Below are 26328 nucleotides of genomic sequence, written 5' to 3' on the forward strand. Positions count from 1 at the left end.
TTAAATGATGTCGGGTGGCTACTATCCCAGTGTAGTAATGAGTTGGCTGAGGTTGGTTTTTCTGAAGACCCTAGATTGTGATAGTCTGTCTTGATCAATGTTTATCTGGAGGTCAAGGAAGTTAATGGATTGGCCATCCCTATGTTGTTCTGATTAAGTGCCGCAACAAAATCAATAAATAAAGACCCATCACCATCCCACAAAATGAGGACGTCATCGATGTAACGTCCTCAAAATATGTTCTCAGTGAAAAAGCTCAATGTCCCCAAAAACCACAGTTTTTTCCTTTTATAAGTAACCAGTGAACACTAGAGATAATAAATAGCTAATAATCGATTAACTTCGTCATCGTTATATCATAAATAAGATATGATCTTTGGAAGTTAATAACAATGATTATACTATTGACCCCCTAATGCTTCCCTTTAGATATGTTACCACTCTCCATACAGACCTGTTAGATTCAACACAGTACCCCAAAATTATATAGTTTTGTGCCACACTATAGGATACATAATGAGGCCTTTTTGTGAAAGTGGGTCTCCTATCATTCAATAAGTGCCATTTATCATCCTCCTGTTGAGGTAGAGTGCTCTTACCTGTGCCCAGTTGAGATCTAAATTCGTCGTGGTATGGATATACTGTCTTCAGCATACCACCATAGTGGAAATGCATTATTCATTATTGGAGAAGTTGCACTTACTTACCTTCCAATGGGAGAGTGAGAATCCAATAAGTACCTTATCTAGTATTCACCTGCCCCTTATTGGCTCAAATACCCACTGCTCTCTCTTGAGAGGATATTGCGTAGGGAATAAGGACCTTACCTATTGTTATCTGTAACTATCTGGGCCTCATGTGAAGTGATGAGGATTTTACCTAATACTTTCTTATGCCTTATTGGACCCTGCATGTACGATTGTTTGGATACATTACCGTAGAATATCTGTGTGAATAGAACAAATACTTCACCTAAGATTTACCAGTCCATAACTGGCCCCAATACCTACCGCTGTATCCATTGACTGGACAGTACGTAGTGAATAAGGATTGTATCCAATGTTCATCTACACCCAATGGGGCTATTCATCGCTGTCCATCGATGGAATAATGTGACGTGATTGAGGATCTTATAAATAATAACTGTCTGTGCCTTATCAGACTATATTTATCACTATGTGGATACAGTATGGAATGTATATATATATATATATATATATATATATATATATATATATATATATATATGATATGACATTTAGGATTTACACTGTCACATTTAGTGTTACTTTGGAACTGGATAAATTAATATACCATATGTATATACTATAAACTAGGAGACATTCAGTAATCACTTATTTGTCATTCTTTTAACAACCATAACTGACAGAATTAAGTGTATATACTACACTCAATTTATAACTGATCATAGTTGAATATCATAGTGATCACATTCGGATATGTTGAGTAATTGTTCCCACTTCATAGCCCATAAATGATTGAGCTGAAGAGGAATGATGGCAAATAGAAGATTAATCTCCCTCAAAACTACAGATCATGGTGCAAAAAATTAGACCCAAAACAGTTCCTAAGGCAAGAAAAAAAAAAAAAATGTTTTAGGGGTCAAAATCTATATATTTTTTGTAAACTAATGGTTAGCATTATATGTTATGGTAAAATGCAGGTTGTCATTACAAAGTACAATTGGCCACTCAAAAAACAAGCCGTCATATGGGTATGTAGATGGGGGGGGAAAGGGTTATGATTCTTAGGAGAGGAAGAAAAAAATGAAAATGTGAAAATGTCCTGTGTCTGGAAAGGGATTGGGTGAAAATTGGATTTTATTATAGGTCTTTAAAAATTTTTAACTGAGCCATTGATTTACGCCAAACGCTGTTTAAATGCCAGATCTATCAGCAGCCGACACTCAGTTAAAGGGGTACTCCGGTGGAAGAATTCATTTTTTTTTTTTAAATCAACTGGTGCCAGAAAGGTAAACAGATTTGTAAATTATTAAACAACAACAAAAAACGTGGTCTCAAATGGCTGGAGGTGCTCAACCCCAAATGCAGTTGTGCATTTATACTTGGGGAGCAGATCCTACCCTTGTAGTCCGTTGCTAGGGGCGATCCCCAGCATAAAAATGCATACAATGGAGGATGCCTGCAGCGGACTAAAAGTGCCACAATAGAATCCTACACCAGATAAACGGTGTGGATGTGTAACAATTAGAATAATACAATACAGAAATTTAGGTGCACTACTGTGGTAGATGTATACAATGACATTGGCTATCCCTCAACACTGATGTTAAAATTGAGACATTCGCCAATATATCCTTATATGAGGGACACACCAGAGCCTGCACACTAACGCCAAGGTTTCTAAAATGGCACGGGACCTAACGCTAACCTACCTGTGCGTGAAAAGCAAAAACCAGGGGCCAGTGGGCAATTACAGCAGCACTAGGCCGACATGTTGCCTGCTCCCAGTTCCCTCCAGCGTGACTGAGCACACATACAATGGGAGGAGGGAGAGAGGCTACAAGCCCCACCCAAGTTGGCTGATATAGGTGCATGGCCTCATAATGCTGCCCGGAAAATGTTCAAGGTGCATTAACATATGGAGTTTACACACCTCCAAGTATAAATTTTTAAACAACAACAAAAAACGTGGTCTCAAATGGCTGGAGGTGCTCAACCCCAAATGCAGTTGTGCATTCATACTGGGGGAGCAGATCCTGCCCTTGTAGTCCGTTGCTAGGGACGATCCCCAGCATAAAAATGCATACAATGGAGGATGCCTGCAGTGGACTACAAGTGCCACAATAGAATCCTACACCAGATAAACGGTGTGCATGTGTAACAACTAGAATAATACATTTTTAAAAATTTATACTTGGAGGTTTGTAAACTCTATATGTTAATGCGCCTTGAACATTTTCCAGGCAGCATTAAGGTTGTACCTGTGAGGCCATGCACCTGTATCAGCCAACTTGGGTGGGGCTTGTAGCCTCTCTCCCCTTCCATTGTATGTGTGCTTAGTCACGCTGGAGGTAACTGGGAGCAGGCTGCATGTCGGCCTAGTGCTGCTGTAATTGCCCACTGGCCCCTGGTTTTTGCTTTTCACGCACAGGTAGGTTAGCGTTAGGTCCCGTGCCATTTGAGAAACCTTGGCGTTGGTGTGCGGGCTCTGGTGTGTCCTTCATATAAGGATACACTGGCGAATGTCTCAATTTTAACATCAGTGTTGAGGGATAGCCAATGTCATTGTATACATCTACCACAGTAGTGTAAACCTTACTTCTATTAAAAAATATTAATCCTTCCACTACTTATTAGTGTCTGTATACTACAGAGGAAATTATTTTCTTCCGTCACGACCACAGTGCTCTCTGCTGTCAATTTTGGGAACTGTCCAGAGCAGCATATGTTTGCTATGGGGATTTTCTCCTGCTCTGGACAGTTCCTAAAATGGACAGCAGAGGTCAGCAGAGAGCACTGTGGTCATGACAGAAGAGAAATCCAAAAAGAAAAACATTTCCTCTGTAGTATACAGCCGCTAATAAATACTGGAAGGATGAAGATTTTTTCATAGAAGTTATTTACAAATCTGTTTAACTTTATGGCACCAGTTGATTTAAAAGAACGTTTTCCACTGGTGGAAATTTGTGATTATATGCTGTGATTGATTCCAATCATCAGTAATCTAAACAAAAGTGCCCTTAGGCTAGGTTTCCAAACAGGTTTTTTGTAAAACTGGCACTGCAGTTTCTGAGCCAGGAGCCAGGAGCCAAGTCCAGTAGTAGCAGAGAAGTATAACTTCTTCCTTTTCCTTTTGAATACACTTGTGGCTTTGGCTCAAAAACTGCAGTGGTAGCAACCACTGGATGGGGTAACTTAAATCATACACCAAATGCTGGTCACAACATTTAAAGGAGAAAAATGTAGGTGCCAGTGAGTTCTGGCTGCTCATCAGACCTCCGAAGCACGTTCAAGGGGGTCCAATGAGCTAAAATGGTGGCTGGAGGTCTGCTACTCTCCTCTGTGCCAACCAGTCGTCACTTCTCTGATACAGTCTGCCAGAGGCAGCCTGTATCATTAGAGTGCAGCAATGCTATGCAATAACATAGTTTTGTATAGTGAATGCAATCAGATCATTACATATACCGTATATACTCAAGTATAAGCCGAGTTTTTCAGCACGATTTTTCGTGCTGAAAACACCCCCCTTGGCTTATACTCGAGTGAACTCCCCCACCCGCAGTGGTCTTCAACCTGCGGACCTCCAGAGGTTTCAAAACTACAACTCCCAGCAAGCCCGACCAGCCATCGGCTGTCCGGGCTTGCTGGGAGTTGTAGTTTTGAAACCTCCGGAGGTCCGCAGGTTGAAGACCACTGCGGCCTTCGACATCATCCAGCCCCCTCTCACCCCCCTTTAGTTCTGACTACTCACCTCCGCTCGGCGCTGGTCCGGTGCTGCAGGGCTGTCCGGTGAGGAGGTGGTCCGGTGGGATAGTGGTTCCGGGCTGCTATCTTCACCGGGGAGGCCTCTTCTAAGCGCTTCGGGCCCGGCCTCAGAATAGTCACGTTGCCTTGACAACGACGCAGAGGTGCGTTCATTGCCAACGTACTTCTGCGTCATTGTCAAGGCAACGCCTCTATTTCGGGCCGAAAGCGTGGATAAGAGGCGCCCCCGGTGAAGATAGCAGCCCGGAATCACTATCCCACCGGGCAGCCCTGCAGGACCGGACCAGCGCCGAGTGGAGGTGAGTACTCAGAACTAAAGGGGGTGAGAGGGGGCTGGATGATGTCGAAGGCCGCAGTGGTCTTCAACCTGCGGACCTCCGGAGGTTTCAAAACTACAACTCCCAGCAAGCCCGGACAGCCGATGGCTGCCCGGGCTTGCTGGGAGTTGTAGTTTTGAAACCTCTGGAGGTCCGCAGGTTGAAGACCACTGAGGGCGAATGATGACAAGGGGATGATGAAGGGGGGATGTGTGGGATGATAAGGGGATGATGAAGGGGGGATGTGTGGGATGATAAGGGGATGATGAAGGGGGGATGTGCGGGATGATAAGGGGATGATGAAGGGGGGATGTGCGGGATGATAAGGGGATGATGAAGGGGGGATGTGTGGGATGATAAGGGGATGATGAAGGGGGGATGTGCGGGATGATAAGGGGATGATGAAGGGGGGATGTGTGGGATGATAAGGGGATGATGAAGGGGGGATGTGCGGGATGATAAGGGGATGATGAAGGGGGGATGTGCGGGATGATAAGGGGATGATGAAGGGGGGATGTGTGGGATGATAAGGGGATGATGAAGGGGGGATGTGTGGGATGATAAGGGGATGATGAAGGGGGGATGTGCGGGATGATAAGGGGATGATGAAGGGGGGATGTGCGGGATGATAAGGGGATGATGAAGGGGGGATGTGCGGGATGATAAGGGGATGATGAAGGGGGGATGTGCGGGATGATAAGGGGATGATGAAGGGGGGATGTGTGGGATGATAAGGGGATGATGAAGGGGGGATGTGCGGGATGATAAGGGGATGATGAAGGGGGGATGTGTGGGATGATAAGGGGATGATGAAGGGATGATGAAGGGGGGATGTGCGGGATGATAAGGGGATGATGAAGGGGGGATGTGTGGGATGATAAGGGGATGATGAAGGGGGGATGTGTGGGATGATAAGGGGATGATGAAGGGGGGATGTGTGGGATGATAAGGGGATGATGAAGGGGGGATGTGTGGGATAAGGGGATGATGAAGGGGGGATGTGTGGGATGATAAGGGGATGATGAAGGGGGGATGTGCGGGATGATAAGGGGATGATGAAGGGGGGATGTGCGGGATGATAAGGGGATGATGAAGGGGGGATGTGTGGGATGATAAGGGGATGATGAAGGGGGGATGTGTGGGATGATAAGGGGATGATGAAGGGGGGATGTGTGGGATGATTAGGGGATGATGAAGGGGGGATGTGCGGGATGATAAGGGGATGATGAAGGGGGGATGTGTGGGATGATAAGGGGATGATGAAGGGATGATGAAGGGGGATGTGCGGGATGATGAAGGGGGGATGTGCGGGATGATGAAGGGGGGATGTGCGGGATGATAAGGGGATGATGAAGGGGGGATGTGCGGGATGATAAGGGGATGATGAAGGGGGGATGTGTGGGATGATAAGGGGATGATGAAGGGGGGATGTGTGGGATGATAAGGGGATGATGAAGGGGGGATGTGTGGGATGATAAGGGGATGATGAAGGGGGGGATGTGTGGGATGATAAGGGGATGATGAAGGGGGGGATGTGTGGGATAAGGGGATGATGAAGGGGGGATGTGTGGGATGATAAGGGGATGATGAAGGGGGGATGTGTGGGATGATAAGGGGATGATGAAGGGGGGGATGTGTGGGATGATGACAAGGGGATAATGATGAGGATGTTAATGACGGGGGTCTGGATGATGACAGGGGGGGATGATGTATTTCCCACCCTAGGCTTATACTCGAGTCAATAACTTTTCCTGGGATTTTGGGTTGAAATTAGGGGTCTCGGCTTATACTCGGGTCGGCTTATACTCGAGTATATACGGTAATAGTCTTCTATGGGGACTTAAATAAATGATTTAAAAAAATTTTACATTTTTGAAGCTCTTCAGTTTTCGCGACAGATCACAGAAACTGGATATGGTCCAAAAATAAACTGACCCGAGTCACTATCTGACTCCGTCCGGCACATTTAAATTAATGAGGTGCAGCACGGTTCTGATGGGGATTTTAAATTCTCCTGCCGGATTCGGCTGCCGTATTGTAAAAACGTGGTATGAATGCACCCTAATATGGCTGCAGTTCGTGTTGTCACCAGCAAATATAATGCCCACAACAGAATAGAAAAATGGCAAAGCTTATTTACTAGACTTTTGTTGTCACTATAAAGTATGAGTCGCAAAGATAAGGAAGTCAATGGGTAGGAAAATACGCAGCAGCCAAATAGGGGACACGTGACGTGACCCTACCCTAACTAAAGTTAGAGTACCTTTCATCAAACTAAACTTTTTAATATATTGTTCCTTATGTAATCTAAGACAATTTGCTATTTGCTTGCTGTTATAATTCTCAATCTTTTATGTTTTTAATGTGATTGAAAAAGCGGCCACTAGGTGGCTCGGTTCTGTTCCCTGCTGCAAGTCAAACAGTTAGTTTGGTCTCCTCCTGGCCTGGCAGGAGACCAAACTCAGGAGGTGTGTGTGGGCATGGAGAGGCACAGCTCTCGCAGGCCTCAGTGACGTCCCACCTGCTGGGGAACACCCACTTTCTCCTGCCGGGAGCTCACACAATGTTAGCAAGGGGAAAGGTATGATACACAGCTTTTTAAAGCTCAGAATTTTTTTTTTTTTTTTAGGGCAGGAGGAGTGTTAGGAGTAGTTAAGGAATATAATCTGAGTCAGTTTAGAAATGATGGTTTGACAGGTAGTCTTTAACCCCTTCACGACGAGCGACATACATGTACGGCGCCGCGAAGTTCCGGGAGCGCCGGGTCACCGGTAGCGGTGGTTGGGCCGGGATGACTGCTGTTATCTAACAGCAGGCATCCCGGCACATCGCCGAGGGGGGTCCTGAGACCCCCCCCATGACCGCGATGGGCGCAAATCGCAGGTCAATTCAGATTCCGGGTCATACGGGTCACTGGTGACCCGGTGACCCGTAAAATAAGAGTGATCGGGTTGTCCGAGACACCCTCGATCCCCCTGAAGGGATAGGAGTTTGGTGGCAGGGGTGCCACTGCATTGCCGTGGAATGAGATTTGCCATAGAATGAGATGGTCTGCCTCCATCACATCCTATTGGCTCTCTCTTGTCACGTGACATATTTAAACGTCACGCATCGATGCGCACAGTAGTGTCAGTTTGGCTATCACAGGGAGAGGATCTCCTCTCCCTGTGATATCTGAAGCTGCACGGAGCTCTCATGGCCTCTGTGGCCCGACAGAAGTTCACACATGTACCCAGCTCATACGGCTGCCTCATATACATTTACTGTTGATCCACAGCGCTATCGGGATCCCGATGCCGCTGTCATCAGTGTGCGTCCCCGCGAGCGCCCCACGCCCACAGCTGTACTCCCCGTCCCGTTAACGCTCAGGGAGCGGGGAACAGAAAGTACAGCATCGGGCGCAGGTTAAGTTATTCGCGTAGTGCTGCGCATGCACAGTACTACTTTACCTGCGCCCGATGCTCTACTTTCTGTTCCCCGCTCCCTGAGCGTTAACGGGACGGGGAGTACAGCTGCGGGCGTGGGGCGCTCGCGGGGACGCACACTGATGACAGCGCCATCGGGCATAGGGATCCCGCTAGCGCTGTGGATCAACAGTACATGTAATAATAGAGTAAATGTATATGAGGCAGCCGTATGAGCTGGGTACATGTGTGAACTTCTGTCGGGCCACAGAGGCCATGAGAGCTCCGTACAGCTTCAGCTATCACAGGGTGAGGAGATCCTCTCCCTGTGATAGCCAAACTGACACTACTGTGCACATCGATGCGTGACGTTTAAATATGTCACGTGACGAGAGAGCCAATAGGATGTGATGGAGGCGGACCATCTCATTCTATGGCAAATCTCATTCCACGGCAATGCACCACCCCTCCTATCCCTGCTATTGGTCGGCCGAGCGACCGACCGATAGCAGACCGGGGGAGGGGGGGGGGTTAAAGTTCGGTTCGCCCGCTTTGCCCACCTATCGGTGTCCGGGTAAAACAGGGGGAACTGTCCAGGGAAGGTCGGCGCCGAAGGTCCCTTACCTGGATCACGGATCCCCGAGCGCGATCCTCCCCTACGTGCGGCGGCGGCAGCAATACTTCCGGGTCCTGCTAGGTGAGTTGTTGCCTAGCAACATCCGGAGGGCCACAGTTTACACTGGTCTCTAAACCGTGGCCCTCCAGATGTTGCAAAACTAAAACTCCCAGCATGCCCAGACAGCTGTTTGCTGTGTGGGAATGCTGGGACTTGTAGTTTTGCAATATTTAGAGGGCTTCAGGTTGTAGATCACGAAGTGGTCTCAAACTGTAGCCCTCCAGATGTTGCAAAACTACAACTCTCAGCATGCCCAGACAGCAGTTTGCTGTCTGGGCATGCTGCGAGTTGTAGTTTTGCAACATCTGGAGGGCCACAGTTTTGAGACCACTGGACAGTGATTTACAACCTGAGCCCCTCTAAATCTTGCAAAACTACAACTCCCAGCATTCAGGAACAGCATAAGGCTGTCTTGGCATGCTGGGAGTTGTACTTGCATGCCTCCAGCCATTGCATAACTACATCTCCCAGCATGCCCTTCCGCAATCAGTACATGCTGGGAGTTGTAGTTTTGCAACAGCTGGAGGCACACTGGTTGGAAAATACTGAGTTAGGTCATAGAACCTAACTCAAGGTTTTCCAACCAGTGTGCCTCTAGCTGTTGCAAAACTACAACTCCCAGCATGCATGGTCTGTCAGTGCATGCTGGGAGTTGTAGTTTTGACCCCCCTCCTATGTGAATGTACAGGCTACATTCACACTGGCGGCAGATTACAGTGAGTTCCCCGCTTCAAATTTGAGCTGCGGCAAATTTTCCGCCGTAGCTCAAACTCCTAGTGGGCCGCCAGTGTGAATGTAACCTAAAAACACTACACTACACTAACATAAAATAAAGAGTAAAACACTACATATACACACGTACACTGACCCCCCCTACCACAATAAAAATGTAAAACGTATTGTACGGCAGTGTTTCTAAGATGGAGCCTCCAGCTGTTGCAAAACAAAAACTCCCAGCATTTCTGGACAGCAATTGACTGTCCAAGCATGCTGGGAGTTTTACAACAGCTGGAGGCACCCTGTTTGGCAATCACTGGCATAGAATACCCCTATGTCCACCCCTATGCAAGTCCCTAGTTCAGGCCTCAAATGCGCATGGCGCTCTCACTTTGGAGCCCTGTCGTATTTCAAGGCAACAGAATAGGGTCACATATGGGGTATCGCTGTACTCGGGAGAAATTGCCTAAAATATTTTTGGGGGCTTTTTCTCCTTTTACCCCTTATGAAAAGGAACAGTTGGGGTCTACACCAGCATGTTGGTGTAAAAAAATAAACATTTTTTACACTAACATGCTGGTGTTGCCCTATACTTTTCATTTTCACAAGAGGTAAAAGGGAAAAACGCCCCCCAAAATTTGTAACGCAATTTCTCCCGAGTATGGAGATACCCCATATGTGGGCGCAAAGTGCTCTGGGGGCGCACAACAAGGCCCAGAAGGGAGAGTGTGCCATGTACTTTTGAAGTGATTTGCACAGGGGTGGCTGATTGTTACAGCGGTTCTGACAAATGCAAAAAAAAAACACACACTTACATGTGACCCCATTTTGGAAACTATACCCCTCACGGAATGTAAAAAGGGGTGCAGTGAGAATTTACACCCCACAGGGGTCTGACGGATCTTTGGAACAGTGGTCCGTGAAAATGAAAAATTTTGCACAGCCCACTGTTCCAAAGATCTGTCAGACACCAGTGAGGGGTAAATGCTCACTGTACCCCTCATTACATTCTGTGAGGGGTCTAGTTTCCAAAATGGTATGCCATGTGGTTTTTTTTTTGCTGTCCTGGCACCTGACTCCTAAATGCGACATGCCCCCCAAGCAAAATTTGCTCTCAAAAAGCCAAATATGACGCCTTCTCTCCTGAGCATTGTAGTTCGCCCGCAGTGCACTTCAAGTCCACTTATGGGGTACCTCCATACTCAGAAGAGATGGGGTTACACATTTTGGGGGGTCTTTTCTGCTATTAACCCTTGCAAAAATTTGAAATTTGGGGGGAAACCCACATTTTTGTGAAAAAAAATATATATTTTTTTTTTTACATATGCAAAAGTCGTGAAACACCTGTGGGGTATTAAGGCTCACTTTATTCCTTGTTATGTTCCTCAAGGGGTCTATGTTTCCAAAATGGTATGCCATGTTTTTTTTTTGTTTTTTTTGCTGTTCTGGCACCATAGGGGCTTCCTAAATGCGACATGCCCCCCAAAAACCATTTCAGAAAAACGTACTCTCCAAAATCCCCTTGTCGCTCTTTCGCTTCTGAGCCCTCTACTGCGCCCGTCGAACAATTTACATAGACATATGAGGTATGTGCTTACTCAAGAGAAATTGGGTTACACATACAAGTATACATTTTCTCCTTTTACCCCTTGTAAAAATTAAAAAATTGGGTCTACAAGAACATGCGAGTGTAAAAAATGAAGATTTTGAATTTTCTCCTTCACTTTGCTGCTTTTCCTGTGAAACACCTAAAGGGTTAAAACATTTACTGAATGTCATTTTGAATACTTTGGGGGGTGCAGTTTTTATAATGGGGTCATTTATGAGGTATTTCTAATATGAAGACCCTTCAAATTCACTTCAAACCTGAACTGGTCCCTGAAAAATTGTGAGTTTGAAAGTTTTGTGAAAAATGTGAAAATTGATGCTGAACTTTGAAGCCCTCTGGTGTCTTCCAAAAGTAAAAACTCGTCAATTTTATGATGCAATCATAAAGTGGACATATTGTATATGTGAGTCCCAAAAAAATATTATTTGGAATATCCATTTTCATTACAAGCAGATAGCTTCAAAGTAAAAAAAAATGCAAAATTTCAAATTTTTTCATCAAATTTGGGGATTTTTCACCAAGAAAGGATGCAAGTTACCACAAAAATTTACCACTATGTTAAAGTAGAATATGTCACGAAAAAACAGTCTCGGAATCAGAATGATAACTAAAAGCATTCCAGAGTTATTAATGTTTAAAGTGACAGTGGTCAGATTTGCAAAAAAGGGCTTCGTCCTAGAGGTGAAAATGGGCTCCGTCCTAGGGGTTAAAATTATTACATTTGCTCATTACTTTTGTTACCAGATTACGGCAGGTCTCGTTTAGCCAATATATTTGTGTTTGTTTGCTTCTCCTTTCTAAGCTTCTATGATATATTCAACAAACAGCTAGTCAATGTGCTGGGCACTGTGCCATGAATATGCATTTGTATAGTTTGTGTTATGCAGGGTGTACGGTAGTTTTTACTGTTGACTGAGAAAATGAAGTCTGTTAGTTTTAGCCGTTTCTTCTTGTTAACACCTAATTTCAGATGGAAGTGAAGATCAGCATTTAGCAGATTGCAGCCTTTTATATTTTGGAGCAGTGACAATCACATTGCAAAGTGTCAAGGACATAACTGATAAATTGTGTAGCAATGACTTGGCTTAGTGCAGGGCAAAATGATAGGAATACAGAATGGGGAATATGATGTTCAAGTAAATAAGGGAATATAGAACATGAGAAAACGTTCTCTTGGCTCTTATCTGCTGTCAGTTGAAGTGCTTTATGACTAAAAGATCAATAAACAATAGTGCTGTTGGATTACTGTCAGATCTGAAAGACTCCTAAGAGAGTCTCAGTGAATAGAAGCTTAGGTCTTGCAATGTGTTCAGACTAAAATCCTGACAGATAAAGCCATTGATTGGTCTGCCCACACCTTTGAATTGCTTATCTCACATTTTAGAGAGGTGGCAGTTTCCTAAATTTCTTTAAGATTTTTTTCCCTTTGAATCTTTTGAGAGACACAACTCCCAGCTTCCCAATACAGCTTTCCAGTTCTGCGTTTTAAGACATGATCACTCACTGATGTTTGCCAGCAGCGGAGACCTTCCCATTGTGCTATATTTATTTTTATATTTACAAATGCCAGTTTTATTCCTGCTTAGTCCTACATGGTTCTCACCGGTGTAAGGATTAAGCACTCCTGAGCTCAGTTTGCTTTTTAAACAAGTTATTGAATCCTTTGACCAATAATATAAATCAAGTGCTGTTCTCTTGCAGTTCTTTGCCCTGGGAAAGCGTCGTGGGACTTGAAATCCATGCACAGATTAATTCAGTCTCCAAACTTTTTTCAAGCTCTCAAGTTAAGTTTGCAGCACCTCCAAATTCAACAGTATCTTTTTTTGATGCTTCATTGCCCGGAACACTGCCGGTATGTATTCTTTACCGATTACTTAAATATTTCCTAGTTGTATTTATGTACAGATTTAACAAGCCCTAATAAACTTAATTATTTTTTATGTTAAATATTCTGATTGTCGACAATACACACTTTAAGTTGTTACACTAAAAGGAAGCTCAGATTTAAAGAGGCACTGTCATTATGAAACAATTTTTTATATTTTGTAGGTAGTGCTACTGATACATTTTTTTGAATATACATTTATAAAAAAAAAAAAAAATTCAATTTTAATAAAAAATGAAAATAGCCACCACTAGAGGTCATCTGTCTTTATGAAGACAGACTGCTCTGTATTTTGCAGCATACTGGATACTGGTTGTAAAGCGTGCCGGTATCCAGTACTGGAGATCACTGCTGCACCACTACAGCCTTCAGCTGTTCCTAAACTACAGCTCTCATGATGGGACTTGTAGTTTTACAACAGCTGGGGTACAATCTTTGTAAAACTCTGTTAGAGCTGTGTATTCTCCAGCTGTGTGCCTCCAGCTCTTGCAAAACTACAGACAAAGGTTGTGTGGGCATGCTGAGAGCTGTAGTTTTGCAACGGCTAAAAGCAACACTGCTCTAACACAGTGCTTTACAAACACTGCAGCTCCAGCTGTTGTAAAACTACAACTCCCATGAACAGCCAAAGTTTGTTCTGAATGACAAAGAAGCTGATCAGACATTCAGGAGTCTGTGAAAGCTGGATGACACACATAGTGACAGCTGTGTTAATTTGCATCAGGGATGTGGAAATCCTATCGCCCGACGCCCGGGACATGTAGTTCCGGGCACCAGGCAGTTGAATTTTTCATATATTTAGCCCTGTATTGGGCAAGCAGGGACAGACCGACTTCGCCCTTATTTTTCTTTAATGCTGGTGTGAGGCGCAGGAGCCGCTCAGGTTGTATGGAGGGGGCGGCGGCCCCCAGCTGATTTCAGTAGCTGGGTCCGCTGCTCAGAGAACAACCCCCCCCCACACCACCCCACCGGCGTTTCTGCCTGCCTACGTGATTGTCGCTGGGAGCAGGTGTGCAGACGTGCGCTGCGCAGGCATGGACAAGTCTGCTCTTAGCCCCTGAGGGGCCGGCTGGCGGGTCTTTATTGTGTGTGAAAAGAGTTGCGTTGGGACTACAGTTCTGATGTCCACTTGTGGCCGGCTCAGGTGAGGAGGCCGAACATGCAGGCGGCGGGAAGGGTGGTTGTATATGTATGTAATGTATGATTAAGGGGGGTGTATGTATCATGTGTGCATATGTATGGTGTGATTGTATGTGTGATGTGTGTATGTGTATGATGCCTGTGCATGTGTGTATGTAATGTATGATGTAGGAGGGGGGCAGCGGCAGGTGTATGTATGATGTTTGCATATGTATGGTGTGAGTCTATTGAGTGTATGTGTGATGTGTGTATGTGTTAGGGATCTACCGATATCGTTTTTTTAGGGCTGATACCGATAATCGGTGGAGGTTAGGGCCGATAGCCGATAACTTATACCGATATTCCGGTATAAGTTATCGGCTATTTATCCCCCGCAACACCGCTGCAGATCATTGATTTAAAGCGGGCGCTTTAAATCAATGCACTGCAGTGGCTTTTGCGGTGCCAGAGACCGCCGCCGCCACCTGCTTCTCTCCCCCTGCCTGTCCAAGGGTCCTGAGACCTATCACCGCCACCGCTCCCCCAGGCGCACCGCGACTGGGGTCCACTCCACATCTGGCTCCAGTGGCGTCCTCCTGAACTGTCACTGTGCGCACTGACGGTGACGTCACGTCACGCACGTCACTCGTCATTGCGCACAGTGTAACGCAGGACGCAGCAGGAGCAAGAAGTAGCGTGGGTTCTGGGAACAGGTAACTATAAAACCGGGGATGGGGGAGGCAATGGGGCTGGGGCGGTGGGGTAGTGCTGGGCGATATGACCAAAAATGAGTATCATGGTATTTTTCTAAAGTATCACGGTATGTCAGAGTATTATTTTTTTTTTTTACATTGAGACTTGCATTGAGGTGGCGTAGCGGAACTAAATGGGCTTTTGGAACTAAATGATCTGAACACTGGGGCAGTGGAGTACCCTTTTAAATAGATGTAACAAACAACCCTACAGCCTCCAGCTGTTGCAAAACTACAACTCCCAGCATGTTGGACTATATAGTAGTGTATAATATAGGTCAGTGTTTCCCAACTATGGGTGCCTCCAGCTGTTGAAAAACTACTACTCCCAGCATGCCCGGACAGCCGTTGGAGGGCCTCAACAGCTGGAGGGCCTACTGTAGGTATAGTATATTATACAGACCCCTGTCCATCCCAGAACCCTGACTCGCCTTCCCAGATGCTGCAGGGACCGCCCGGGGACGGTCACGGCGTAGTGGCGTCTATGCAGCGTACTAGGCCGGAGCCTGCCCGAGTGGAGAAGAGGACCCCCGGAGGAGGACAGCCCGGACCGTTTCACCCTGCACCCGGAATGCCGCCGGACACTACAGGAAGGATGGATAGCCCGGGCCACCCCCATTACGGGTAAGTTTAATTTTTTTGATTGACTCGGAGGGTGGGGGAGGGGCCCGACTGGTATAGCGGTATGGGCAAAAATCCATACCGTGGGAGAAAAAAAAAAAAAACGGTATCCGGTTCATACCGGTATACCGCCCAGCACTACGGTGGGGCGGTCGCGGTGCGGTGGGGGAGGTGATGGGGGTGGGGCATTATCGGCTTATCGGCAAGGTAATTGCCGATACCGATCATGCCCAAAATCGTGATTATCGGCCATACCGATAATCGGTCGATCCCTAGTATGTGTATGATGTCTGTGTATGTGTAATGTGTATATATGATGTGTGTATGGTGTATGTGTGATGTGTTTATGTAATGATGTGGGGGGGCAGCGGAGGGTGTATGTATGTATGATGTGTCTGTATGTATGATGTATGTATGTAATGTATGATATAGGGGGCAGTGGCCGGTGTATGTATGTGTGTATGTATGATATGTGTATGCATATATGTTTTGTACAGGGGCGAACTGACACGTCGGGCATTAGGACAGGGCCCAAGGGCCTGTGCCTCGGGAGGGGGGGATGGGTGCGCTGCTGCCAGTTGTGATAATTTTTTTATTTAATTTCAGTTATTTCTGGCCACCCGCACTAAATTGCACCACCAGAATCCAGCCCCCTTCATACTCTCCCGCCGACCAAGAGCCCCACGGATGCATGCAAACATGCCCGAACCAAAACTACAACTCCCAGCATTTTGCACCATAACCTAAACTGTAGAACTATAAAGTGTAACATGCTGGGAGTTGTAGTTTTGGTTTGGGTCAGCTGCAGATCCATAGGCTACATCAGGGCATGTTGGGTGTTGTAGTTACTAACTGCAATTCCCAATATTCCTTGACACAGCCTATGGCTCTGCAGCTGACACAAACCAAAACTACAACTCAAAGCATGTTACACAATAACCTTAACTGTACTACTATACAGTGCAACATGCTGCAACACCCACACAACCATAGGCTGTATCAGGGCATGCTTGGAGTTGTAGTTATCTAGTTACTAAATGCAACTTTCAGGATGTTCTGACACATAAATTAATGTGTAAATAAAATGCCCCACATAAACTGGAGAAGCAGAACACCCCCAGTAACACATCGTTGTTCAGTGTTTTCCAATCAAAAGACTCCATATATAAGTCCCTATGAAGACTTAAAAATAGTGATTAAAATATTTTAAAAAGAGCGTATATATGTGAATAAGCCCCTTTCCTAATAAAAGTTCTGATAATAAATGGTTCCCATAAAAACTACAGATCACGGCACATAAGATTACCCTCATACATCCTTGTATATGGAAAAATTTGAGTTATAGGGGTCAGATGGGGGGGGGGGGGTGCAATTTTCTAGGTTTGCCTTGGGTGTAAAAGGAGCTAGCTACAGCTCTCCCGCCGCTAAAATTTCCACACCCCTGAGCATCCAGCTTTACTTGGAACTATAAAATGTATGCATAAAAACTACTGTGCTTTTATCACTTAAATCCTTGCACTAATTTAGAAAGATCAATTTTTATATTTACACATATTGTCTTAGGAATACTGCAGGCAAATTCCAATACTCTTCCTCTCTGTGTAACATGTACAGCATAAAACCAGAGAGGAAAGGGTTACAGAGTGCATTGATTTGCAGACTGCCAGGCTGCTCCCAGACTCAGAGCAGATGAGTCATCACAGTGAGGGAGAGAGATGGACACGCCCCCCTCCACAAAGTAAGATATACATTTAGGAATATAGGTCCAAGACAAATGTATGTACATGATCAGGTGCTGAGTAACAGGTCACTGTTTTTTTGCAATATGACCGGTACGCTGGGCAAGTCTCATGCCCGACAGTACAGAAAAACGTATCCCCTATCCGCAGGACCCTCGCGATTGGCTGTACGGAACCCTGGCTCTCCCACAGAGTGGTGCGTCACCACCTCCGCCTGAAGTGGGGGCCGTCACGCCCCCTCCATGTGTCTATGGGAGAGCTGAAGATAGCCGAACGGCTCTCCCATAGAGATATATGGAGAGGGCGTGGCAGACCCCTCTGTGGGAGAGGCGGGGTTCCATGCAGACGATCTGGGGGGCCACAGCACTCGGACTCCCCGTGATCTAAAACTTATCCCCTATCAGCAGGTTAAGTTTTTCTGTACTGTCGGGCATGAGACTTCTTCTTTTAAATTGGTATTCCACTGGCCAGCATTCGGAAGTAAATGTCACGCCCCCTCCCATTGACGTGCATTGAGGGGGGCGTGGCCGTGATGTCACGACCGCCGCAGCGTGAAAACAGCATTCGGAACATTTACTTCCGAACGCTGGCCAGTGGAATACCCCTTTAACCCCTTAACGACGCAGGACGTATATTTGCGTCCTGCGCCGGCTCCCGTAATATGAAGCGGGATCGCGATCCCGCATCATATCGCGTCGGTCCCGGCGCTCATCAACGGCCGGGACCCGCGGCTAATACCACATATCGCCGATCGCGGCGATGTGCGGTATTAACCCTTTAAAAGCGTCCGTCAAAGCTGACCGCCGCTTCTAAAGTAAAAGTGACCCGGCTGTTCAGTCGGGCTGTTCGGGACCGCCGCGGTGAAATCGCGGCGTCCCGAACAGCTTGCAGGACACCGGGAGGGCTCTTACCTGCCTCCTCGGTGTCCGATCGGCGAATGACTGCTCCGTGCCTGAGATCCAGGCAGGAGCAGTCAAGCGCCGATAATGCTGATCACAGGCGTGTTAACACAAGCCAGTGATCAGCATAGGAGATCAGTGTGTGCAGTGTTATAGGTCCCTATGGGACCTATAACACTGCAATAAAAAAGTAAAAAAAAAGTGTTAATAAAGGTCATTTAACCCCTTCCCTAATAAAAGTTTGAATCACCCCCCTTTTCCCATAAAAAAAAAAGTGTAAAAAAAATAAATAAATAAACATATGTGGTATCGCCGCGTGCGTAAATGTCCGAACTATAAAAATATATCATTAATTATACTGCACGGTCAATGGCGTATGCGCAAAAAAATAAAAAAGTCAAAAAAAGTGCATTTTTGCTCACTTTTTATACCATTAAAAAATGAATAACAAGTGATCAAAAAGTCTGATCAAAACAAAAATCATACCAATAAAAACTTCAGATCACGGCGCAAAAAATGAGTCCTCATACCGCCCTGTACGTGGAAAAATAAAAAAGTTATAGGGGTCAGAAGACGACATTTTTAAACATATAAATTTTCCTGCATGTAGTTATGATTTTTTCCAGAAGTACGACAATATCCAACCTTTATAAGTAGGGTATCATTTTAACCGTATGGACCTACAGAATAATAAGGTGTAATTTTTACCGAAATATGCACTGCGTAGAAACGGAAGCCCCCAAAAGTTACAAAATGGCGTTTTTTTTTCGATTTTGTCGCACAATGATTTTTTTTTTCGCTGTCCATTTTTGGGTAAAATGACTGTCACTGCAAAGTAGAATTGGCGACGCAAAAATAAGCCATAATATGGATTTTAAGGTGGAAAATTGAAAGGGTTATGATTTTTAAAAGGTGAGGAAAAAACGAAAGTGCAAAAACTGAAAAACCCTGAGTCCTTAAGGGGGTTAAAGAAGTCTCATGCCCAACAGTACAGAAAACACACAGTACATGGAAATGTGACTGTTTTCTTCATATGTTCTTTTTATATCTTTCACTAGAACAGCACTAGACAAAAGATCTAGCAGCGTCTTATTGGCCAACACATAGTGGTGATTCATCACTTAATATTACTTTCATCCAATGCTCCACACTTTATTGCTTTTCCTGAGCAACTGTAGCTTTGTTTTCTTCTGTTTAGATATTAGTGTTGTTTTTTGTTTGGCTTCTGTATATGTAAATCCTTTCTCATTCAGCTAATTTCTTACAGTTATGTTACAAACATTCATTCCTGTTTCTGTTTATTTGTTTATTTGTTTTGTATAGCATTTTCTATTTTCAAGGCATGTTACTTTGTTTCCTATTTTGATGCTCTGTCTTCTTCCTTGGTCTACCCATATGTTTTCATTTTATAACCTGCCCCATTTTGTTTATACTTGCATCAGATTTGACACACCACATACTAGGAATAACCAACATATAATTCTGCATCTCAGTGGTGTATATATAAACACTTTCATATTTAATTGCAGACTAAATTAAACTCTTAGAATTGGTCCATATTTTTTTTTTCTACAATTCGAGTGATTCTATAATTTTTTTTTTTTCCGTCTACTTGAACTGGAAAAACATTTGCTATTATAATCCTTTAATGTATTTCCTGGTGACCTGGTACTTTACACACATTTACATTTACGTCCTGAGTGTAAATAGCAGGTCCCGGCTGCTAAAAGATGTCAGCAAACACGCTCATTAACCCTATAGATGCTGTGACCAATAATGATGACAGTCGTCACGCCCCCTCCCATAGACTTGCATTGCGGGGGTGGGGCGTGGGCGGATTCGTGATGTCACGATACTCCGGCCCCGTAGTCGTGACCCGGCAGACTCCGAGGCTGCAGCACTGCGTGCAGCTCCCAGAGGTGGGTGCTGCATGCGAGATAGCGGGGGTCCCCAGCGGCAGGACCCCACAATCAAACATCTTATCCCCTATTTTTGGATAGGGGATAAGATGTCTTAGGGCCAAAGTACCCCCTTTAACCCCTTAAGGACGCAGGACGTAAATGTACGTCCTGGGGAGGTGGTACTTAACGCACCAGGATGTACATTTACGTCCTGTGCATAACCGCGGGCATCGGAGCGATGCCCGTGTCATGCGCGGCTGATCCCGGCTGCTGATCGCAGCCAGTGACCCGCCTGCAATGGCCGACGCCCGCGATCTCGCGGGCGTCCGCCATTAACCCCTCAGGTGCCGGGATCAATACAGATCCCGGCATCTGCGGCAGCGCGCGATTTGAATGAATGATCGGATCGCCCGCAGCGCTGCTGCGGGGATCCGATCATTCATAACGCCGCACGGAGGTCCCCTCTCCTTCCTCCGTCCGGCTCCCGGCGTCTCCTGCTTTGGTCTGTGATCGAGCAGACCAGAGCAGAAGATCACCGAAAACACTGATCTGTTCTATGTCCTATACATAGAACAGATCAGTATTAGCAATCATGGTATTGCTATGAATAGTCCCCTATGGGGACTATTCAAGTGTAAAAAAAAAAGTAAAAAAATGTAAAAGTAAAAAAAAAAGTGAAAAATCCCCTCCCCCAATAAAAAAGTTAAACGTCTGTTTTTTCCTATTTTACCCCCAAAAAGCGTAAAAAAATTTTTTATAGACATATTTGGTATCGCCGCGTGCGTAAATGTCCGAACTATTAAAATAAAATGTCAATGATCCCGTACGGTGAACGGCGTGAACGAAAAAAAAAAAGTCCAAAATTCCTACTTTTTTAAAACATTTTATTAAAAAAATAATTTATAAAAAATTAATTAAAAGTTTTTTATATGCAAATGTGGTATCAAAAAAAAGTACAGATCATGGCGCAAAAAATGAGCCCCCATACCGCCGCTTATACGGAAAAATAAAAGTTAGAGGTCCTCAAAATAAAGGGATTATAAACATACTAATTTGGTTAAAAAGTTTGTGATTTTTTTTAAGCGCAACAATAATATAAAAGTATGTAATAATGGGTATCATTTTAATCGTATTGACCCTCAGAATAAAGAACACACGTCATTTTTACCATAAATTGTACGGCGTGGAAACGAAACCTTTCAAAATTAGCAAAATTTCGTTTTTCGTTTTAATTTCCCCACAAAAATAGTGTTGTTTGGTTGCGCCATACATTTTATGATATAATGAGTGATGTCATTACAAAGGACAACTGGTCGCGCAAAAAACAAGCCCTCATACTAGTCTGTGGATGAAAATATAAGAGTTATGGTTTTTAGAAGGCGAGGAGGAAAAAATGAAAACGTAAAAATTAAATTGTCTGAGTCCTCAAGGCCAAAATGGGCTGAGTCCTTAAGGAGTTAAATGGGAAGAGATAAAAACTAAAATTTAAATTGGCTGTGTTCTCAAGGACAAAATGGGCCTGGTCTTTAAAGGGTTAAAAAAATTCTCTCATATGTTTGAGGGATGTTTCATGAAGCCAGCATGTTCAGCTGTTAAACTACATTCTTTTTATGTAATACTAGCTGAGTACCCGGCGTTGCCCGTTTTTTCCCTTCCTAATCCCTGTTGGGGAGGAAAATAAACATAGGAGAAACTTTTGACTTTATATCCAGTCCTCATATTCTTGTCATATCCCAACCCCATATCCCGACCTCCTGTCTCGACCTCCTATCCCGACCTCCTATTCCATCCTCCTATTCTGTCCTCCGATTCCATCCTCCTATCTCGACCTCCTATCTCGACCTCCTATCTCGACCTCCTATCTCGACCTCCTATCTCGACCTCCTATCTCGACCTCCTATCCCGACCTCCTATCCCGACCTCCTATCCCGACCTCCTATCCCGACCTCCTATCCCGACCTCCTATCCCGACCTCCTATCCCGACCTCCTATCCCGAGCAGTAATATGTGTACCAGGTATTGAAATATCTCCAGCCGTACGGAAGTTATGTGGGAACATACAGTTCCCATTGATTTGCTTGGGACTTTAAACAAAAACCCCGACCCTCACAAATGGGGGTACTTAAGGGTTAAATTAACTGTCCTATATTTTAATTGGACATGTAAGTAACATGTGACCAAGTATTATCGAAATATCTCCAGCCGTTTGGAAGTTATGCAGTAACATATATTTCCATTGACTTATATGGGACTTTAAACATAAACCCCGCCCCTGACAAATGGGGGTGAATAAGGGTTAAATCACCTATCCTATGTTTGTTGTTGACATATAAGTAACGTGTGTGCCAAGTTTCATGTCAATATCTTTAGCCGTTTGGAAGTTTTTGTGGAACATACACATACACACACACATGTTGAGTTATATATATAGATATATATATATATATATATATATATATATATATATATATATATAATGTGTGTGTGTGTATAGATTTGTGATGTGTTCCTGCTTAATTAGTGTTCTTAAAAAAATACAAGAACATTTTGTAAAGAGATCTTTTTGTTGATGTCACTACCACGATACCACTACATTGTGTGTCAGACTGAGTGTAGAAATGTCTTATTCATTACTCTGGAGACCAGTATTGTGTGTTTTCTTTGTCCCTTTATAATAGGAAAGCTAAATTAGTATGCAATTTTGGCTTTATAATATGCAATGTAACTTCAGAACATCCTGCATATGTGTGGAGAAAATAGTTTTGTTTTCTTCTTTAAGCAGCCTTTAGGGAAATAGTTTATTAAGATGACTATTATTATTTTTGTCAACCTATCCTATGACACACACAGTTATGTCATGGATAAGAATGAGTTAATGTGAAATGACATTCATATACATAATTATGCTTTTACTGGTCTTTGAAGCGAGCGCAGCATGCTTCAGGGAGGGTGAGAAATGGCTGACTTCTAATGTCAGGCAGCAGCTATTGTGTCGATGCCTTGCATTGGCACATACAATCCTGTGATCATAGCTGATCTAAAGAGTAAAATTCCTGGTGAGGTCGGTTTGGGGGCCTGATCAGAGCCACCACCGGGAAATCCTTGGGTACTGATCAGCTTGGATAACAGCCGGAAGTCATTTACCTTCCTCCGTAAGGAAATGTCCAAAATATTAAAAAGTAACGTTAAAGGGGTATTCCAGGCCAAAACTTTTTTTTATATATCAACTGGCTCCGGAAAGTTAAACAGATTTGTAAATTACTTCTATTAAAAAATCTTAATCCTTCCAATAGTTATTAGCTTCTGAAGTTGAGTTGTTGTTTTCTGTCTAACTGCTCTCTGATGACTCACGTCCCGGGAGCTGTGCAGTTCCTATGGGGATATTCTCCCATCATGCACAGCTCCCGTGACGTGACATCATCATTGAGCAGTTAGACAGAAAACTTCAGAAGCTAATAACTATTGGCAGGATTAAGATTTTTTTTATAGAAGTAATTTACAAATCTGTTTAACTTTCCGGAGTCAGTTGATCTATATAAAAAAAGGTTTTGCCTGGAATACCCCTTTAATGAAACTGCACTGTCAATGGCTTTTCCTCCTATCCTTCTAATAGCCATAACATTTTGATAGGACTTTTTGAACACTTTTTATTGATTTTTATTTATTTATTTTTTCTGATATATGAAGTGACCAAAAATCCACAATTGCTATGTTTTACACACATACTGACACACACACACACACACACACACACACATTAACTGTGCAGTTTAATTAACATTATATTTACGGTATCAACTATTGTTAACTTTTTTTTTTTTTTTTACATTTTATTACACTTTGACATGCAAGAACATAAAATAAAATAAACCTTTACTTTCCTCCAGCGGTGCTTCCTGCTCCGGTCGCAAACCTCTTTCTGTCAGAAAACATGACACTTTGGCCCGAAGTGACATCAGGGTCCAGAGTATCATACTACCGCTCAGCCAATCACTGGCCGAGGTGGGACATTGTTGCAGTCAGTAACTTGCTGAGGGGCAGTGTGACACTCTGGACCCCGATTTCCCTCCAGGTCCAACCATCACCATTTCTGAAAGGTGAGCAGGAGACAAGAGGCACTGCTAGAGGCAAAGGTTTATTTTCTTTATATGTTGTATAAAACCTATATACATTGGGTATCCTTGTAATCAAATGTAATGCATAGAATAAAGATTACATGCCATTTTAACTATAAAGTGAAGTTTGTAGACCCAACCCCCCTCCCCCCCCAAAAAAAAATTACAAAATTGCTACCCCCCACACAAATATATATTTTTTTGTTCTGCCATATAATTTGTGATAAAATAAATGGTCAGTACAAAAGGGAACCTTTCAGTCTTATGCTAAGAGCAGCAAAGTTTTGTCGGACAAGTATTTGTGCAATGTGTAAAGTAGTTTACAAGCACATAGGGGGAGATTTATCAAAACTTGTCCAGAGAAAAAGTTGCTGAGTTGCCCAAAGCAACCAATCAGATTGCTTCTTTCATTTTTCCGGGGCCTTTTCAGAAATAAAAGCAAGCTGATTGGTTGCTATGAGTAACTCAGCAACTTTTCTTCTGAAATGTATGCATTGTGAATGTATTAGTTTGACACCAGCCCTGACATTCATTGGTCCATGCTTTGCACAAGAGCAACCCCTTCAACTCCTGCTGTATACCATTTTTGTGTTCTGCGTACATTAACACTTTATATTGTGATCTTGCCAGAATTAGAATCAATTGTGGCTTAACAGACCAATTTTGCTTGAGTAGAAGGACTCATCAGGGCTGTCCCCTCTCCCTTTTGTTTTTTTGTTTATTTGTGGTGTGGTGGCATTGCTCAAGCGGAAATATTATTATTATTTTTTAGGTTTTTGGGCCTGGAAAGAATAAGATCATGTTATTATATGCAGATGACATTTTGTTCATTAGGTGTCGTCATGTACATATGCATAGTATTATTTATAATATAGAAGAATTTGGGACTCTATCAGGCCTGGCAATAAACTGGCATACATTCATCCTTTTATGGCTAAATGAAGTAAAATATTTAGAGGAGCTGAAGGTTCCTAGCTATTTGTCTACCTTTGATTACTTGGGAATATCAATTGGTCCTCGAGTAAGGGACTATTTAGATCTAAATTTAGGGCCATTACTGGAAAAAATTGAGGTTTGGTTAAAGTTTTCGTTTTTGCTATGGCAGATCGGATTGCACCGATGATGATCATCCTCCCCCAGCTATTACGTGGTCCACTATATATTAATGATAGATGGTTCAAACAAATTGATTTGCTGTTTAAGTGTTAGAGGTACTCCGCCCCTAGACATCTTATCTCCTAACCAAAGAATGGGCTGGGCTTTGTGTAGGAGAGTGAGGGAGGAAGTTCTCCCCTGTATGGTTTCAGGTGATGTCACGCCTGCTGGGGAACGCCCCTTCCCAGTCTGTAAATCTGACTGAGCAGAAAATACAGAGCAATATACAGAGCAAGGTAGAAAACAAAAAAAAATTATAAAAAATAACCTCCCCCCTGCCTTTATCATGATGGGGGCAGTGAACTGGGATGATTATTACAAGATCATGACAGGTAGTCTTTAAGAATCAAACCTTACCAAGAGATTAGGGTAGATTGGTCATCCCAAATTTCCAGATTCACTATTGGGCATCTTAATAATTATTAGTTTTGAGAGATATCTACAGAATAGTACAGGATACAAGTTAGGGATTTTTCTAGAAGTGTTAGACATGGGAATGTGTGCTAATAGTATGAATAAGGGGCTCACTGTTATAACTGAAGGTGATTTAATTTGGAGCAAGGTTAAAAAACTTTTAGGTGGGTATCTGGTTTGTCATCTTTTTGATGGGGGGGAACTAATGAGTTTTGAAACTTAGCACTCAAGATGTGAAGTAAGTTTGAAGCATATATACAGATATAGAAAAATTGAGCACACATATAAATGCACAAAGAATAAAGAATAAAAAGGTGTTTAAATCGGCACTATCAGATTATAAAACTTTTTATATGTTGTATGTCTTGGCAAAACATTAAAGGGGTACTCCGTTTTATTTATTTATTTATTTTTTTTAAATCAACTGGTGGCAGAAAGTTAAACAGATTTGTAAATTACTTCTATTAAAAAATCTTAATCCTTCTAGTACATATTAGCTGCTGAATACTACAGAGGAAATTATTTTCTTTTTGGAA

At 43.7% G+C, this 26328-nt stretch overlaps 1 protein-coding gene across 2 annotated transcripts in view; it reads left to right on the top strand.

Annotated features, from left to right (window-relative positions):
* The window catches only part of GATB (glutamyl-tRNA amidotransferase subunit B), a 143352-nt gene that overhangs the window by 13286 nt on the left and 103738 nt on the right, over nt 1-26328 (top strand). Inside the window, exon 2 of one of the 2 annotated variants that reach the window (XM_056562790.1) lies at nt 12894-13044. The exons of the other annotated variant lie outside the window; for it this stretch is intronic. Within the exon in view, the coding sequence (XP_056418765.1) occupies nt 12894-13044 (151 nt within the window). The remainder of the gene's footprint in view (nt 1-12893; nt 13045-26328) is intronic. 2 annotated transcript variants of the gene reach the window in all.

Source organism: Hyla sarda, chromosome 1 (genome assembly GCF_029499605.1).
Source record: "Hyla sarda isolate aHylSar1 chromosome 1, aHylSar1.hap1, whole genome shotgun sequence".
NCBI classification, from domain to species: Eukaryota; Metazoa; Chordata; class Amphibia; order Anura; family Hylidae; genus Hyla; species Hyla sarda.